We start from the raw sequence: 16,092 nt of genomic DNA, 5'->3' as shown, positions 1-16,092 counted from the left end.
ACTGAGAGGTGGGGATCCACTGGAGGGCTTTGAGCAAGGAGTAAAAGATACCATGTGACCTGTTTTTAAGACTTTTGAGGACAGACCTTAAAGGAGCAAATGTTGAGACAGGAAGCCTGGTTGGGAGATACAGGCCTAACCCAGGCAGGAGGTGGTGGGTCAGCGTTGAAAGTTCTCTTCCTCCCACCTCCCTACCCTTGGGCCCTTTCTCCAGATGCCCCAGCACACCCTTTAGCCCGAGGTAGATTCCGAGCAGGCAAGAGACCTGCCTCCACCTCTCAGCTCAGAGGCCCTGAGGCTAGAAGCTGAATCAGGCACTGTGCAAAGCACTTGCCACCCACTACCTCAGGCTCTATAACAACAACCCCAGAAACAAAGCCCCATTCAGGTCCATGCTCTACAGGGGAGAAGCCTGAGACCTCTGGCCACGGGTCACAGAGCTATGATGCCCCTGTAAAAAATTAATAAACAGAAACCTCAATTAAATGGAGCTGGGAGATCAGAAAGGGAGTTCCCACACCCTGCAACAATAGCAGAGCCCTACAGGAAGAAGAAAGAGTCTTTTCAATCCTGGCAACTACTCAGCCAATTAAAAAACAGGGACTCTTTGTTTATTACAGCCTCCCAACTTCCTTTTCCCCCTCCTTCCTTTGCCATGTGGGGACTTGCATGTGGCTCACCGTGGTTGCAGACCCTGAACTGCAATTCTCTGCTGATCCCAAATAAACCCACTTTTGCTAGAGAAATAACTGGCAGTCTATTTGTTTTAGGTCAACATTTTGGTGACTTGTACAGGGATCCAGAGAAGACCGCTGATGGGCTTGTAAGTAAACAGGTGCAGTTCCCACATGAGCCCATTGCTGCTCTGATTTTCTCACTGACCCTGGAGTTTGAAGGTACTTCTCCTGGATCTGAGCCTCTGCCCTCTTTGAAGCTCTCCAGGCTTTACCTGGGATCTATTTTAAGGTCTTGTCCTTTCTGGATAAGGCATGTTCTGTACTCAAGTACACATCTGATTTTGAAATCAGACTGTTCCAACTGGAACTGGCTAGGCTTCAGCCCATTCCTTTGGGAACTGAGGCTATTTCATCAGAACTGTGCCAGTTCAGCCTTCGGGCCATTCCTTTAGAATAGGGGCTGTTCTGTTGGAACTCTGCTGAGAAGCCTTTGGCCTGGCTCCTCTAGGACCAACCTATTCCTTTAGAACTGGCTGGTATTAGGCCTGCAGGCTGTTAGAGATATTTGAACTGTCTGGGCTGCAAGCTGTTTAAGCTGTAAGCTGCTTGAAATGTTTAGACTTTTTAAAAATTATCCTCTTACTCTAGAGAAAAACTGCTGAAAAATGGGATCCCAATTATCTAAATATTTTGAGGGCAGTCCCCGCCCCCCACCTTACAGGGACTCTGGCTGATTTTTTTTTGTTGTTATTTTTTGGTCATGCAGTGCAGCCTGAGGGATCTTAGCTCCCCAACCAGGGATCGAACCCATGCCCCCTGCAGTGGAAGTGTGGTATCTTAACCACTGGACCACCAGGGATGTCCGTCTAGCTGATTTCATGTTTAAAAACTGTAGCCCTTCCTCATGAGAATTTCTAACTAAATGGACCCACCTCACCAAATGCAATCTAGAATATCGATGGCCATTATGGGGAGCTTACTTTTCTTAAAACGGAATTGGACTATCAGAGCCCTAAAATTTCCAAAACTGAATGGAATGCGTATTTTGATTGGTATTTTGAGGCTTCCAAATGTTATCAGCAGCCTAAAACTGACTTTCTGCAAAATAAGACTTTGAGGCAAACAAATCATTAAAAAGACAGAAGGGCTCCCAAAGCCTCAGGCTCTTCTTCCTTGGCTGCTTTGTCCCGGGCTCCACCTCCAGCAACATCCTGTCTCCCTCCCTCAGCCCCTTGTGCTCAGGCCATGCCTCCAGTGCCAACTTCCTGCTCTTCTGGGCCACCTACACCTGCTCTAGCTCCTCAGTTCCCCATACTAATTCTCTCACTGAACTTCCCTTTTTCTCTAAACCTCTCCCCACTCACTTTTCCCCTGAACTTATCAGAACCTGTCCCTTTAAAATTAAGCCTCCTAAGAACCCAGAGACTTAAACCCTTAATTTCGTATACTCCCTGGACTAAAGGTGAACTGTGAGCCACAGTCAAAGATGTTTCCAAAGTGACTGAAGATCCTCACAGATTTGCTGAGGAATTTAATATAGTCATTCAAACTCAGCAACCCGGTTTCTCTGACTTACATCAGCTAGTTCACATGCTTGTCGGTGAAGGCCAGGCTCAGCATTGGATGAGAACTGCTACTTGGGAAAATCCTAAAAGGCCTTTAGAATTACAACCGGGAGACCACCCTGCTAACTTACATGATCAGGCTCAGGCAATGCTAGACGACTTCATGGGGCAATTCCTGCAGCTTTTCCAAAGCCTGTTGATTGGAACAAAATGCAGGCTTGCACACAGTAATCTAATGAATCTGTTCGTGACTATTAACAACTGACTTCAGATTGTTTTTAAAGAAAATTCTGATCTTCCTTCAGATGTTAATTCTACCCAGGCAGCTTTTAACTCTATGTTTACTAGTGGGCTGAAGCAGGACCTTTCCCTTCTAGCAAAAAGGAACAGGATGGAATGAAAAACTGTGTCCACTCCAGATTTAGTTGATCTTGAAAACCAGTTCTCTCACTTTCTTAGAGGAGTCACCTAAAAGGGAGACAGCTAAACTCCTTTATCTTCAACTCCAGCAAATGAAGGCTCCTAAATGAAACCAAAACCCTCCTATTTGTTTTAGGTCAAATAGGTCCTAGTTTAGGCCCTACTTTCTGCTATTGTTGCAAAGAGCCTAGACTTCGGAAAAGAGACTGTACAAATCTAAGTGCTTCAGGCACCTTCAGTCTCCTAACCAGCTTTTCCACCATCCTCCCAATTCTCAACAACGGAGCTCTTCTCAATCTTCCCTCTTAACCGGCTTAGAGAAACGTTTCTCCAGATTGGGGGTGAATCTCTTCAGTCCTAATTGACACTTGGAGCCACTCTCAAGGCTCAGCCCCACTACTATAAAGCAGCCCCTACCTCAAAGTGAACAGTTCAAATAGTGGGGATCTCCAATGAACCTCAACAGGCTCCTGTCTCTGAACCTATTCCACTCTGTTTAGGCCCTCTGAGAGATACACACACTTTTCTTCTTAGTTCCTCCACCTCTATCCATTTATTATGCCGAGACTTCTTAGAGAAGCATCAGGCCAGAAGTTCTTTCTCCCAAAAGGGGGAAATAATTCCAGAATTTGACAGTAGTCATCAGAGTAAACAACAATGTGAATTAAACGACTCTTTGATATCTTTCATTTGCTCCATCTCTGATGATACTAGAGCTGATTCTGGAAACACAGATCATTTGTCCCTATTGAATCGGCTACCATCCTTTTTATGGGCAAAATCTCCACTGACACTGGCAAAATTCACAGCATATCTCCCATCGAGATTCAAACAGATCTCTCAAAATCTCTTCCCAGTATTGACAATGTATAAGTAAAGAAGCCATCCCAGGCATAAAGCCCGTAATTGAAGATTACAAGGTTGAGGGCCTCATTAGTCCTTGTACTAGCCCTTGTAATACTCCCATTTTACAGATGAGGAAACCTAAAAGCCAAGGGTGTAGGTTTGTCCAGAACCTCCAAGTAATAAACAACATAGCTATCCCTTGACACCCTGTTGCTCCTTTCCTACGTTCCTAACAGTCATTCCCATAGGAGGTAAATTCTTTACTGTAACTTGATTTAGGCAGTGCATGCTGTAACATTCCGGTTGAACCTAGCGAATAACTTTCTGCCTTCACTTGAGAAGAAAACCTATTCACCTGGACAGTAAGACCTCATGGTTTTACTGAGTCCTTATTTCTCCTAACTCCTGAAGGCTGATCTGGACGATACAAAGTTCCCTAGAGGTTCTACTTTGCTTCAATATGTGGATGATTTGCTTCTTCGCTCTTTCTCAAACCTCCTCACTGGAAGTCATCATCCACCTGCTAACGATTTCAGCCTTAAAGGAACATACGGCAGTGAGGATAAATGGCAGTTTGCCCCAAACCCAGGTTCATTGTTTACGGCATCTGATATCAGAACAAGGGCTACACTTAGTTCCAGACAGACTTCCTGGTGTGCTAAGTTTCTCTAAACCCAAAACTAAGCACCGTGAGGTTTTCTTGGGCCAGTTGGTTATTGCCAAAATTGAGGTCCAAATTTCTCTCTCATGGCCAAACCTCTGTTTTACTGAAGCACAACTCCAATCCAATTTTATGGGAAGAACCAGATACACAGATTTTAAGGACTTACAGGAGAGTTTGAAGAACCCACCTGCCCTTAGGCAACCCAATGATCAGATTCCCTTTTTGTATACGAAAAAGAAGGGAATGCCCTTGGGATACTCACCCAAAAGCAAGGAGACCCCCGTCGACCCATAGGGTATTATGGCCAGCAACTGGACCCTGTAACACGGAAATACCCTTCTCGCCTCGAGCCATCACGGCCACTGCCCTTGTGGTTAAGGCCGCTGAGAAAATCATTGTGGGATCTCCTTTACTCATTTCTGGACCTCATGCAATAGCCCTCTCATCACACTCAACATTTCTCAGTCAGCCGTCTCACCTCCTTTGGAGTCCTTTTGTCAGCTGCTCTTCACATAACTCTTCTACGTTGTAATAACCTTAACCCTGCTACTCTTCTCTCCTCTGTCACTGAGGAAGTCCCTCACAACTGCTTAACCCTTGCTTAACCCTGACAGACCACCTCCTGACTCCTCATAATGATGTCTAGGAAATTTCAGTCGGTAACACTGACTTCTCACGTTCACTGATGGTTCTTATTTAAAAGGGGACAATGGCAGATGTTGTGCTGGGGATGTTACTGCAACTTCTTTTGATGTTGCTGAGGCAGCATCTTTACCTACAGCTACTTTGGCCCAACAGGCTGAATGATACGCTCTCACACAGGCTTGTACTTTAGCCAAGGACAGAACTGCCAATATCTATATCGATAGTAGATACGTTTTCGGAGTAGCTCATGATTTTGGAATGTTGTGGAAGCAATGTGGCTTCCCTATTTCCAGCAGAAATAAAATTTAAAATGGCCCCCGGGTTCAGGAATTATTGGATGCAACACTTTTATCCACCCTTGAGTTATTAGTAAGATTCCAGGGCATTCTAAACTGGACTCTCTGGAAGCTAAGGTAAATCACCTTGCCGAAATTTCTGCAAGGAATTCCGCCTTTAAAGGAACCACAGCAGCTAAACTTCTGTCATGGTCCAAAGGGATATTTCCTCAAGTGATACCTTGAAAACCTGGCTCGGGAAGCCCAAAAACTGGCCTCGGGAAAAGATTGGGAATTCAACGACTGTTGGTTTGATAAAAAAGAGAAAGCTCTGGTTCAGGCCAAGTAACAACCCAGTCCTACCCACTCCTCACCACTGTACATGCATTAAACCACTGGCCTAACAAAATGACAGCCTTCATGAGTCAGTACTGGTGGGGAAACACTAGCAACGCCACAGAAAGCACCTACTCATTGCTCCCCTTGTCTGAAGTACAACCCAGAGAAGTCTGACTGTACTGCTCCTGGACGTTTTAAATTGCCTGATGGAGCATTTGAGATCTGGCAAATGGATTTCATACAATTTCCTCCACTTCGTGGATGTAAGCATGTTTTAGTCATGGTATGTATGTTTTCACACTGGACTGGAGCTTGCCCTTGCAGATAGGTTACTACCTCTTCTGTGACTCAAGTGCCTTGGGAAAGATTATCCCTACCTGGAGAACTCCGCTTCAACTTCATGATGACAGAGGAACCCATTTCACTGGCCAGGTGCTTCAAAAAGTCTGTGCTGTTTGGCCAGTTTTACACTTTCACTGCACTTACCACCCCCTACCCTCTGGTTTGGTCAAACACACTAACAGCATTATTAAGACTCAACTGGCAAAACGTGTAGAGGCCCTCCAAATACCTTGGTCAAAAGCATTGCTGTTGGTCCTTCTAAATCATAGACCCACCCCTTTTGGAACTTTTATACCCTTTGAGGTAGTCGCAGGATGCCCAGTGCACTTGGCTCCTGCCTCTTTTTTTTTTTTTTTTTTTTGCGGTACGCGGGCCTCTCACTGCTGTAGCCTCTCCCAGTTGCGGAGCACAGGCTCCGGACGCGCAGGCCCAGCGGCCAATGGCTCACAGGCCCAGCCGCTCCGCGGCATGCGGGATCCTCCCAGACCCGGGCACGAACCCGCATCCCCTGCATCGGCAGTCAGACCCTCAACCACTGCGCCACCAGGGAAGCCCGGCTCCTGCCTCTTTTGACCCACAACCAATAAGAAGAGAGATACTCCAATACTGCAAAGGCCTAATTGCTTCTATTAAAAATAACCATGTTTTGGTAAGCAACCTTTTCACAGTGCACTCTTGGGAGATGAAGACCTTAAACATCACACCCTGCAACCTGCAGGTTTCATCTATTGGAAAAGACACCTCCAGAAGGACTCTCTTCAACCTTGCTGGAAAGGCTGCTATCAGGTACTGCTAACCAACCCTTGTGCTGCAAAACTCCAAGGAATACAACCCTTGGATTCACATGACACACCTAAAGAAAGCACCAAACCCTGTCTGGACCTGCAAATCATCTGGTGACCTGAAAGTAAACACTTCCCTGAACTGAAGCAGACGACATCCGATGAGCCAGCTTTCCAAAGATATTCAGACTAGGCCTGTTGGAATTTTGTCACCAGACCTTTGATTACATAAGGCTTCAGATAATCTCTACCGTTTAGGATCTTGGTAAAAGACATGGACGTCAGATAAAAAGTGCCTAAGAGTTGTCCCTCCTACCCCTCCTTGTTACTTAAATATAACCTCAATAGATCTCCAATCTGTGCACTTTCCCTCTGATGTGGGACACTACACCCAGGAAACGTCCTTCCTTGTATTGAGGAACAGAAAGACCCTGAAACTGGAAAGCCTGACTCAGATTAGTGATGCTTTCAGAGATGCATCTTGATCGAAAGGGGAAGTGTAAAAACATTAATAAGAGTTGGGAGACCAGAAGGGGGAGGGCTCATGCCCTGTGATGGTAGCAGAGCCCAAAAGAAAGAAAGATCTCCTCTTCGTTCCTGACGAGGACTCGGCCAATGAAAAGCCATGGACTCTTGTTTACTATAGCCTTCCCAAATTCCTTTTCCCCTCTGTAAGAGCGTTTTCCTTTCCATTTTTGCTGGGGACTTGCACATGGCTTGCCATGGCTGCAGACCCATTCTCTGCTGATCCTGAATAAACCCATTTTTGTTGGAGAAATAACTGGAAGTCTATTTGTCTTAGGTCCACATCCCCCACCCTCACCAGCACCCCGTAGCAGACCTCTGGGCAGAACCAATGCCCATGCTCCCCGGTCACCCACACCAGCAACACGTTCAGAAAATACAGCTTAGTTTGTTCCACATGCTCATTTCATGACAGCTTGAACTGGGTGTATGTGGGGGGCTGGTGGTCCACACAGACAGGGCTCCCACTTGGGAGGGGTGAGGACTTGGGGCAGCAGTGCATCTTCCACCTGGAAACATTCAGGGACCAGAACACCCACAGCGTCTGGCTCACATGGCACCCTCCATTTCCAGAGAGTGGAAGTGGGGGCCAGCTAATAGGATCAGGCATTTCTCGGCTGGAGGGGAAGGTACTCAAGGCCCAAGAGTCTGAAAATGTCTTCCTCTGAAGCCACGTGGAGAAACGTCTTCTGCAACAGAGTGCAAGCACGAGTGCCTGGGAGCCACTCCACCACGCGGCAGCTTCCCGGAGGCAGGTGTGGGGAGGAGGCTGGAAGGGCAGGCAGAGCCCAGCCCCGCGGTGGGGTGCTTCTTGAGGGCCCTGTGGGTCCCAGGTTGGAGGGCCCTGGGGCCGACGCAGACTGTGGGCCGGGCAGAGAGCCGTTTTCCCCACCCAGGCCTCCCGTCCCAGCAACACACCTGCCCCAGATCAAACAGACCATGGCTGTTCAGCCAGAGCCCTTCCGGCTCTCCTTCCAGCTGAAGCGGCGCAGCTCCCGCTCGAAACGCTGGGGAAGAGTGACTGCATCAGCAGGGCCGCCAACCCCAGACCCCAGGGTGGCCGCAGCAGCACACTCCCTACCTTGGAGCCAGTCCAGCCGAGTAGTGCAGAGGGGAACTGGCTGATGGGGGTGACCACCAGGTGGTCGGGGTGGGGCAGGGCCTCTGGGCGCCCCTACAGCATCCCCTGGGGGTTGTGGCAGGTGGAAAATGCAGAAAGTCCCCTCGAAGGCATCCATGGTGTGGCTCTGCCGGTGCAGGTGGGTGGGGTCATCTGCCTGCCGGCTGCGCTGGTGCTGGCGGTACAGGACAAGGTCCTGGGGGAGAGCAGACATGGCCGGGCACCGCCATGTGGGGCTGGGACAGGAACCAGGATCCTGGCAGGACCGTCAGCGGGGGGAGCAGGAAGCCCCTCACCTACTTCTTCAGGCAGCACATCACTCTGGGCAGCAGCCCTGCCTCCCGGCCCTCCTGGGGGTGGGTGATGAGGAAGTCCACGTCGTGGCCCTGAGGGGGCCAGTCTGACTCTCAGCCTCCGTGTTCTCCCGAATCCCTTCAGTGAGGGAAGGCCCACCTCAGTGGTCCCGCCTCAGACGCCTTCACTGGGAAGGGCCTGGAGCTGAGCCGGAGGGCGTGTGGAGCCCCCTGACCTCCGGAAGCCGCCGGTCAGCGCGACCGTGGCCCCAGGAAGGGCCTGCCCCACGGCTGCCTCCACCGCCTGCTGCAGGGTCTCCACATCTGACCGCAGGATCCGGGTGCTCAGGTCCTGGTGGTGCTGGAGTCCTGTGGGCAGCACAGCTCTCCTGACCTGCCCAGTCCGGCCCTCTCTAGCTGTCTCCCACTAGCCCCTCCTCTCCCTTAAATATCAAACGCTTATTTTGAAACAATTGTAGGCTCACATGCAGTTGAAAGAAATAACAGAGGTCCCCTGTGCCCTCTGCCCAGTTCCCCACAGCGGTAACATCTGGCAGAACTACTGTAGGTCACACCAGAATTCTGATGCTGACACAATCAAGATACAGACTATCCCTTTCAACGCCTCGGTTTTCCCATCCATGAAACGGGGCCGGGAGGCGATAAAGAGATGTGAAGATGGCTCTGCCGCTTAACAACACCTCGCTCTAGCCTGTGTCCACCTCCTCCCCTGTCAGAGGGATCACTGGGCCTTCCACACACACAGTTAGGAGAGGTTTACGTGAGGGAATAAACGGCCCCGGGCAGGATGCGCGCTCAGTAAGCGCTGCGGGCCTCTCCTGCGGGGAGAGAACACTGAACGGAACCGACGGATGCCACCATCACGCTCCACCGGACGCACGGCTCTGTGGTCTCACGTCCTGCTGACCGGCCAGGAGACTCTCCCAGGACCCCCAGCTGGCCTCCCCTCCCCCAGCCCCCAGGAAGATGTTCAAAGAGGCAACGAGTGCTGGGCTGTGGGGCTCCTTCAGCAGGGTCCCCGATCCAGGCCACACGGAGAGAACACAGAGTCTGCTCAACACCTGCGACCTGCTGGCCTCACGCCAAGGAGCTCACGGGATTCCCATGCTTTACAGAGAACGTAATTCAGGCTCAGAGAAGTCAAGACTCAGGGTCACGGTCTCCTACCTAGAAAGCGGCAGAGATGGGACTCAAACCCAGGCCTGACAAACTCTCAAGTTCACGTCTCTCCACCGCTCGGCACCACCTCCCACTAGCAGGCTCCTCACTGAGCCTCTCCCCGCTGAGCACAGGTCCCCACGCCATCAGCCAGTGGGCCAAGGCGCCAAGCAGCACACAAGCAAGTGTGCCCAGGGCCCGGGCTGCTCTGACATGCCCTCCCCTCTACGGAATCAGGAGTAAGGGGTACATGCCTGGTCCAGGCCCAAGTCTAACCAGGAGGTCCTGAACGGCACGGCAGCTACTCTGACCATTATCGCTCACTGAGAAGGGGCTGCACCGGGTCCTGACTCCACTGGGTCAGGAAGCCCACCAAATAAAGATGCCCGTCTTCACACTCACCCCATTCCCTGCCACACAGGCAGCCACGAGCATATGCCATGCGTCAGAGCTAAGGGCTCCATGGTGTGGGAGGCTTTCAGGCACAGGTGCTTTGGGGAAGCCCAGGGCCCAGCGCTCCCAGAGGGCTCACCTGCTCTCTGCTCTGGGGCTGCTCTCGGAGGTCGTCCAGCGTCCGCAGCCCCTCCTGGTACCACCGGTCAGCGGTCCTTAGCCCGACCCCAAAGATCTGAGTGAAGAGCTGTTCTGAGGATGAGCACAGCACACTTGGTCAGGAGCAAACTCTTACAGCGAGATGCAGATGACGACACTGATCCGTGCAAGGCGTGTCCCAGGACAGCACCACTGCAGCGTTACACAAGTGGCCTCATTAAGTCTTCGTCTGGCCGGGCAAGTGGCATCCCCACTCACATTCTTCAAGTTTAAGCAACGTGCTCAAGGCCACACAGCGAGTGCACAGGCAGGACTCAAACCCCGAGCCCGGCCTACACAGCCCACCCTCACAGGGGACGGCAGGGAGAGACCCCACGTGCTCCCTCCCCAGGCCTCGGTCCCCTCCTCGAGCAGGGTCTCTCCCCAGAACTTGTACAGTTCTAGCCTATGATTCCAACATCACCAAAGTAGGCGACCTGACAGTCCGTACATTCACTGGGAAAACCATACCATCCCACCCAACAGCAGCTGGGACTTATTACTGTGGCTCTGCCTTTTAACAGGCAGCAAAAAGGGCAGTTAATAGCCAGGGGGTTGTTTTAGCAGGATCTGGAAGGAACAGGTTAGGGCTGGCTGGGGCTCTGTTCCAGGTTCAAACATGACAATTGCCACTGCCTGGCCACGGGTCAGCAGAGATGTCCAGGCCAGTGGAAACTAACTATGCTGCTGGAGCTGACCTCTCGTGGGGTGGCCAGCTGCCCTCACACGGGTATCCCACACCCAGGGTGGGCGCTAGCAACTCACCTGTTTCTTCCTTGACTATAGCTCGTTGGACAGGGGTGGGCACTTGCCCTAGGCCAGCCACTCAGAGCCCCTCCCCAGGGACTTCTGAAACACAAGAGCAGGCCCAGGGGAGGAAGAACAGCTGGGTGGCACTCGTGTCCCTGAGCCCCACTTCCTGCAGACCAGCTGTAGCCTGCCCTTTTGGGACTGTGCTGGCCATCCTTCCCTAGATCCCCTGAACCAAGAGCATGAACTGGATAGGAAAGATGCTGAGAATAACCTAATCATGCTGTTTATAACAGTAAACTTCTAACTGTTCACGTACTTCTCTCCTGGCCTGGATGCCTTCTGGGACTCAGGGGTACCCCGGGGGAGGTAGCAGATGACTGTGCCCTCTCCCAGCGCTTCTCCAGCCACTAATTCCTGTGTTGCCTCCACACCCCTGAGCCCCCCACCCCCCGTCCTTTACACAGGGTTCCTCTCCCTTTTTGAAGCCCACCCCCCCGACCAGTCGCTGATCTGACAACCTCCAGCCACAAAACCAGGGTGTCTAAGGAGCCCGACCAAGGCATCCACAAGAGCTCTGGCAGCTCCGTTATCAGACCAGAAATGGGCGGGACCAGCGGGAAGGTGCGTCGTGGACACAGGCAGGACGCCACCAAGAAAATGAGTACGTGAGGTCACAAAGGTGGAGACACTGCGAGGGTGAGCAGCCCCACAGATTTAACGGTCCCCGTGGCACCCGGAAAAAGGTTCTGTTTTGTTCAGTATGCTCTGTGTAAAATGCCAGAGCATGTGATATTCTTGAGAATATGCCATCAATAGTCAAATAAGAACACATGGTGCCGAGTGATCTAGAAAATTCCCTGTGCTCAAAACAAGCTTCTCGTCCGCCTCCATCTGGCTGCCTCGTGTATATCGGGTGTCGGCTGACCTGCCAGTTCCTCAGTGAGACCTTCTCTGACCCCGGGGGGGACCCACTGCCCCCACTTTCCACCTGACATGGCATGAACCATGTGCTGTGGCTCTGGGGGAGGACCGTGGAGCTCCGTGCCCCTGCCGGGGGCTGCCCTGCGTACCTTCATGGCCTGGTACCTCTCCGAGAGCCGAACTCTCTCCACCTCCTCACACACTCCGCGTTCCAGCAGCTCCTGTGGGAGAAGACAAGGCCTGACTGGCAAGAGGAGACCTGGGTGCCCAAGGCCCAGCAGGGGGGCTTTGTGGGAGCAGGATCCCGGGGGACTTGGAAATGAAGACTGTGCCCAGGGAGCCTCCAAGCCCCTAGGGCGGGGAACGTGGGCCACCTCTCAGATAAATAGCAAGCCCTGGGATACGTAAACAACTGCTTTTAAAACATAGGTGAATTCAGCAAGACTTCATTTAAAAGCTCAAGTGGGGCTTCCCTGGTGGCGCAGTGGTTGAGAGTCCGCCTGCCGATGCAGGGGACGTGGGTTCGTGCCCCGGTCCGGGAAGATCCCACAATGCCGCGGAGCGGCTGGGCCCGTGAGCCATGGCCGCTGAGCCTGCGTGTCCGGAACCTGTGCTCCGCAACGGGAGAGGCCACAACAGTGAGAGGCCGCGTACCGCCAAAAAAAAAAAAGCTTAAGTGAATTCAAAAGTATCTTTTCCATCGTGATATACTTGCTCAGTGGTAAGTGTACAAAAGGACAACTTCACATTTGGGGTCCTCAAATACTTCGCATTGTAAAAAGAGGTGCGCATGCTCAAGGGTCCTCTTCCACCATCCGGGACAGTCTGCGCTGGTCCAAGTGGAGCCAGCTACCAGCCTGCCGGGCTCCCGGCAGCTCCCTTGGCTGAGCCCCTTCGGTCCCCCTAGGGCAGGTGCTGTGGCCCCCATTCACACGTGAGGAATCTGAGTGAAGAGGGTGGCCGGCCACAGCTGGGCTCTGAGCCACCAAGCCACCTGCCCTTGCCAGGCCCTGAGGCCCCCTCACCTCCCCCTACCCCGCCCTGCTAAGTGCGGGGAGCACCGACCTGGACGACCCTGCACAAGCGTTCTCCAAAGTGGGCCAGGCCACGCAGCTGGCTCAGGGCTGTGACTGGGCTGGGAAGGGCCTTGAGCGCTGAGGCTGCTCTGCACAAGGAGAGTTGGCGGCACTCACTGCCGGCGAAGCCCGCGGCCTCCGCTAGTGTCTCCAGAGCCTACTGCAGGGAGGGGCCCTTGGGGAGGGGCAGGGATGGCGGGGTACCTCACCCCACCCGTCCCTCCAAGGCTGGGACAGGGGAGGGCCTGGCCCCATCCCAGGGAGGCAGGGGACCCAGGGCTCACCGAGAGGCCGGCGTGGTGGTGCGTGAGGGGTGTGGGCCGCTGGCAGGCACAGGGCAGCCTCCATGCTGGGCGTGGCGGCCCCTTCCCGCACACAGCCACCTGGGGAAGGGCAATATACAGGCTGCTTCGAGGCTGCAGGGGGGGCAGGGGCCAAGGAAGCCCCCCGGAGCCCTGCCTCTCCTGGGTGGTCACCTAGGGCTCTCGGGACAGACGGGGCCGACTCTCAGAGGACACAACTGCCAGAGGCACGGGGCAGAGGCGGTGTCGCCCTGCAGAGGCCAGAGCGGCAGCAGTGGCACCAGCTGCCACCGCACGTGCTGTATGTGCCCCACCTCCCAGAACCCCCTCCGGCAAGTGGGCTGGGGTGCCTGTCACCCCCACTTCACAGACGGGGACACCGAGGCCTCATGGCTCACAGGCAGAGTCAGGATTTGAATGCGGGCAGCCCTGCTCTGAGCCCACACCTGCAGCCCCCAGCTGTGCTCACCCAGGAAGCACAGAGGTGGGCAGAGGCCATGAACCTCACAGCACCCCGAGGACGGCCTCCTGCTGGCCCCACTTGGGGTCACAGTCTCTCCACTTGGTAAGCAAGAAAGGCCTAAAGATGCCAAAAATAAGTGGATCTCAAGAGAGTTTGCACCAATGGTGAGAGGAGAAGCGGGAACGGCCTGGCTTCCCAGGGCCCCTTGGTGGTCCGGGCTGAGCCCTCACCGCCCACCTCATGTGAAAGACACTGAGGCACGGCTGCCGTGTCACCTGTCCCAGCTGAGCTCTGGCCTGCGCTGGGGCCTTCTCTGGGGCCCCACCCTCATCCTTCACCCAGCTCACCTCCAGGCAGTGCCGGCACTCCACAGGGACTGGCTGCCCAGCCGCCATGCTCTCCGTGAACCAGCTTACGTCTAAGAGCACTGGGCGGGTGCATCCTGGGTGAAGGGCCGCCGTCCTGCGCTCCTGCTGGCAGACGGCTTCCTCTGCTGAGATCCCCTCCATCATGACGTGTGTCACCTCTGAGCTGGGTGGAGGGAAGAAGAGGAAGTGAGGCCCAGAGCCCTTTCCCAGACCTGCCATTCTTCCTGCTGCACTCCATGCCTCCAGGCCTTTGCTGTTACTATCCCCTCTGCCTGGTGACCACCTATTCATTCTTCAGAAAAACCTCCCAACCCCTCCTCCTGGCAGACAAACATCTCCACCACTCCAGCATCCGCAGAGCTGTGCGTGGTTCTCAGCTCTAGCTATGATGAAAAGACCAACCCTTTTCTGTGTTAACTTGTCTGTCTCCCTCTCCCCCCAACCCCAGAGGAAGGAGAGGCCAGGGGTACAGGGGCCAGGACCAGGAGGGGGTCTTCATCGAAGTGCTGGAGACAGACTGCTTGGGTTTGAACCTCAGCTCTGCCACACACTTGCTATGTGCCCTTGGGCACATCACTTATCTCTGTACTTTGACTGCCTCATCCACAGAGCAGAGATAATAACATATCTACTTTGCAGGGTTGCTGTAAAGATTAAATGAGCTAATAAGCAAAACGGCTTAGATAGTGCCCAGTACATTCTAGGCTGTGGTCATCATCCTCTCCTGAGTGGGTCTGCTGCACCCCTGGGAATGGTTAACTAAGCTTCAGGGGGACTGGCCCCTGATTCACTTGCTCTTTCAACTTCAAAACCATGGGAACCCTCCTCCCTTACTTTCAGCATTGCTTCTGTAGTGGTTTTGTTTTTGTTTGGTTTTCTTCTACTCTTTGAGCCTCACTCAAGTCACTTTCTCAGCCCTGAGGAGAGAAATCAGTTTAGCTAACAGGGCAAGATGAATCCACCTAAGGAAGGACTGTTAACCACCGCTACACTCACATGGCCCTTTATAAAGCCTCCGGCATACATTCTCTCCTTGTCCTACAGAAACACTCCTGACCCTAACTGCTAACACCCTTTTACAAAAGAGGAAATTGACAGGAAGGCTATATGACCATGAAATGCCAGGGCTAACTTGGAATCCAAACACCTCAGGTGCCCCTCCGCTCCGGGGTCAGCTGCGTGGGAGTCGTTTCAGATCTCAATATCCTCAGCAGTAAGGAAACAACATACGTGAATGTGGCTGATCAGCTGCAAAGTTCCGAGCACGGGCATCTGTGTTCAGGCCATCACGCCACTCAGCAGCATCTCCCGGCCCACCGGGCGCGACGGCATGGTGATACCTATACGGGCGTGCCACGTTCCCCGGTGAGGCGAGGCCGTGGGCGCCGGACCCGCCCCGCGCCCCTCAGAAAGGTCGGCCCTAGGAAGGTGGCCTCGCCTGGCGGCGAGCTTCGCCACGACCGCGCACCTGTAGGCGTCCAAGACGCGGAAGCCCTTGGAGAGAGCCAGGCGTGTGAGGAAGGCCCGGCGGTTGCGGCCCATGCGTGGCTCAGCCAGGCAGACAGTGACCCCAGGGAAGCGTACCGCGGAGGAAGGGGCGGTGTCCGGGGTCCCGACCCCCGCTCGCCGCCGTTTTGGTAGCATTCGTCCCCTGGCCGCGGGTGGCGCCCGGCGAAAGCAGAGAGAAGCTGGACAGAAGACGGAAGGAAGGCGGACGGAAGGCGGGCGGAAGCCGCACGGATGCCGGAAGCCAGCGGGCGGAAGCCAGCGGGAGGAAGCCAGCGGGCGGAAGCCGACTGGAAGGGGAAGTGGCGCCCGGCCACTCAAGGAGGCAGGCCCCGCCCCATGCAAATTAAGTCTCTGGGCGGATTTCGCCCCCAGGGTCGTTTGGAGCGAGGTAGAGGTCCCGGGGTTCCACCTGATTGGGTGTTCCGGCCTCTCAGCGC

At 53.7% G+C, this 16,092-nt stretch overlaps 1 protein-coding gene across 1 annotated transcript; it reads right to left on the bottom strand.

Annotated features, from left to right (window-relative positions):
• Positions 1–7,587: 7,587 nt before the first annotated feature.
• POLM (DNA polymerase mu) lies at positions 7,588–15,968 on the bottom strand. The gene is given in 13 exon segments (XM_060020190.2): positions 7,588–7,769; positions 7,999–8,046; positions 8,049–8,087; positions 8,162–8,228; positions 8,230–8,396; positions 8,497–8,586; positions 8,693–8,887; positions 10,205–10,312; positions 12,087–12,158; positions 13,003–13,173; positions 13,298–13,396; positions 14,126–14,309; positions 15,615–15,968. Coding segments are annotated over 13 exon segments (1,503 nt in total). The 5' UTR covers positions 15,791–15,968; the 3' UTR covers positions 7,588–7,682.
• Between the last annotated feature and the right edge of the window lie 124 nt (positions 15,969–16,092).

Source organism: Delphinus delphis, chromosome 9 (genome assembly GCF_949987515.2).
Source record: "Delphinus delphis chromosome 9, mDelDel1.2, whole genome shotgun sequence".
NCBI classification, from domain to species: Eukaryota; Metazoa; Chordata; class Mammalia; order Artiodactyla; family Delphinidae; genus Delphinus; species Delphinus delphis.
Note: the sequence above shows the minus strand (reverse complement) of the source record. Positions and strands in the feature narration are given on the sequence as shown.